Source organism: Pocillopora damicornis, chromosome 12 (genome assembly GCF_964200805.1).
Source record: "Pocillopora damicornis chromosome 12, jaPocDami1.2, whole genome shotgun sequence".
NCBI classification, from domain to species: Eukaryota; Metazoa; Cnidaria; class Anthozoa; order Scleractinia; family Pocilloporidae; genus Pocillopora; species Pocillopora damicornis.
Window position 1 is genome coordinate 18,382,992 of NC_142681.1, and position 2,702 is coordinate 18,385,693.

General features: G+C 39.7%; 1 protein-coding gene across 1 annotated transcript; it reads right to left on the reverse strand.

Annotated features, from left to right (window-relative positions):
• Nucleotides 1-428: 428 nt before the first annotated feature.
• On the reverse strand, nucleotides 429-2,313 carry LOC149036827 (BTB/POZ domain-containing protein 3-like). The gene has a single exon (XM_089188999.1). The coding sequence runs from the start codon at nucleotides 2,217-2,219 to the stop codon at nucleotides 903-905; it is 1,317 nt and encodes a 438-aa protein (XP_089045125.1). The 5' UTR covers nucleotides 2,220-2,313; the 3' UTR covers nucleotides 429-902.
• Nucleotides 2,314-2,702: the final 389 nt, after the last annotated feature.

Consider the following 2,702-nt stretch of genomic DNA (forward strand, 5'->3'; position numbering starts at 1 on the left):
TCTCCTTACTGTTTGTCATACAGTTCTTGTGATGTTAGTTTGGAGAATTTGGTATTGGATCAACTTATAATCTCCTGAATGATATTTTTCTTTATTCTTATCGCTTGTCTGCTTGATATTGTATTGATATCGTAAGGAGAAATTCTATCTTGGTCACTTATGGAAGTGAAAGGGTAAATTTCTCACTTAAAGCCTCACGACAGAAAGATTGGTCTTAGTCTCGGTCTCTCAACTATTATATCGCCGTGAGGTACAAGTCCTTTTTCCAGTCTTTTTGAAGATAGAAGATGATCGTTATTAAAGATTAAAGGATTTGAGAGGAAGGGTTGATAGAGCTGTGTTTCATAGAGAAATTACTGGGGGTAAACCTTGCACTAAAAGACCAGATATCACTGGCTAATTTCAAAACTAAGAAAGATTGTCAAATTCTTTTGTGATCATTTTTATTTATTATAATGAAAAGTTTATCTGTAAATAGACTTGATAAGCTCTGAGCTACAATAACTGAGTCTCCATGACACTATTTCAATGACTTAACCCGTAACACCTTAACATCAAAATCCATGTTCTCCATACTCTTTTCTATACATTTCCTTTGGTACTGATAAGGAGAATTTGTTTAACAATCATAATTTCTTAGGTTGGCGTTCATTTCCTACTTTCTTGCGATCTTAACAAACGATGTAGCAGCGTGATTACTGTAAGGGAAATTAGATGCTGGTCACTCTTAGGGTAACAAGGGTTGTAGCTATTACAAATTGATTAATTTGAGTCAATTCATTTTGTTAGGAAGGTTTCGTACATTTTTGTTGTAATAACCAGTAAGAAATTCTGTGACCAATTTCGCAAAAACTAACTAAGTCAGGATATTGATATCAACTGTACGTAGATACAGATACAGTTCAGATGAAAATAAAAGCTGGAAACTGGCCTCTTGCTACCGTGGTGCCATTGCCAGTATCTTTTGGATCACTGAAAGTAAATTGTACTCCTTCTGCTTCAACAAATATATCCCCATGTTCTCCGTACCATGACTTAGGACCCTTGATAAAAGACTCTAGCGTATACTGCTTATTTGCGTTCAAGGAAACCAGATAACCAAACGAAACAAAAAAGCCATAATAATTATTGTTCGTCTCCATTTTTGAAGTGAAGGTTCCTGATCGTTTGACAACAGTTAAGTTAGTGGCTGTATCTATGACCTCAATGGAGACTGTGTACTCGCCACCATCAGAACCAAAATGCTGAATTCCAAGCAACTTGATAGGCTTATTCACAGAGAAGAGAACTCTGTCAGGGAGGACACCGCCGTAACTCCAAGCTCCAATTGGCCTACAATAATACTTAAATCTGTTGACCACAAAAACAGGAAGCTCCTTCCTTGCTCCCTGCAAAAATGGTAAAGGAGTTTTCAAGACATTGCCGTAGTATTTAATCATGTCATCAGTCTCCTTCCTAGATAAAATAGCAGTGTCGCAGACTACCGTAGCAAACTCCGCTAATGACATTAACGGAAAGCGAATTCCTTTCACGATTTCCTCTCCAAGAAGTCGTCTCTTCGTCTCTCCATCAAGTGTAAGTCCTTGCCGTTCTCCTTCTTCTGTGGCCCAGCGATCAACAGCTTTGAACAGTTCCACTTCCGTCAAGCACAACACTTCTCTCTTCACAAGAGATTCAACAACAGATCGCTCAGCTGTCACAAAGTCGTCTGACGTCACAGCTCTCCCGGTGAAAATCTCGATAACTTTCCAGCATCGTTCTTCCAAATTTTCGTCCTGAAATTTCTGGGCGTATGGCAGAATGCTAAACACGTTTGCTGCTGTCAAATTGTCGCGGAGATATTCTGAGCACTTCTCAACGAGTAAAGGCATCATGTACTTGTTCGCCAGGTAAATCACTTGCATCACATTACTTCCGCTTAAAGTCACTTCGTCGCAGTAGAGGAAGCGGAACAACTCCAACAGACTGTCATAATCACAGTCAGGTAGTTCGATAGAGTCTTTGGTCTCCGCCATTTGACCATAGAACATGGCAAAGAACACAGGACTACTGATTGCTAACACAAACTTATGAGCTGGGATCACTTTCATACTTTCGCTTTCTCCACTCGTCACAGGAACCACAAATTTCACGTCGCTTAGCATCTCGTTATTAAAAATAAACGCGGTTCTCTCGACGATAGTTTGGAGTTTTGTCTGCCAGTTGTCTTCAGCAGCCATTGCTATGTTCCAGCTTCGGTATCCTCGGCAGATTTTTTCCTCATATAGTGACAAACAACTTTTAAGGCGTAGCGATAGCAGTAATTTTCCTCTTTAGGATAGCACTGCTGAACTCATTGCAGGCTCCTCCCGTCACGAAGTGACGGGAATGGCGCGCTACGTAATCTACTCCAGGCTAATATGTTTTTTTGCCAAAACTATGAAGTTAGTTAAAATTTGGAAACAGTAACATGCATTTATGACGGGCATTTCTGTCAAATTTCCGAGCAACACCTCAGTTGTTGACATGAAACAAGAGATCTACTGGAAATTGTTTACCGTAATAATTAGATTTAGCTCTCTCCATATAATAAGCTCCCTCTCTAATTAGAGACCCTCCCCCCCCTAAAATTTGTTTTTGTTGATTAGCGCCTCTATTCTAATTAGCGTCTCTATTGATTAAGCACCGCCATTACAACTAGTGCCCCCTTTTTCCAATTAACG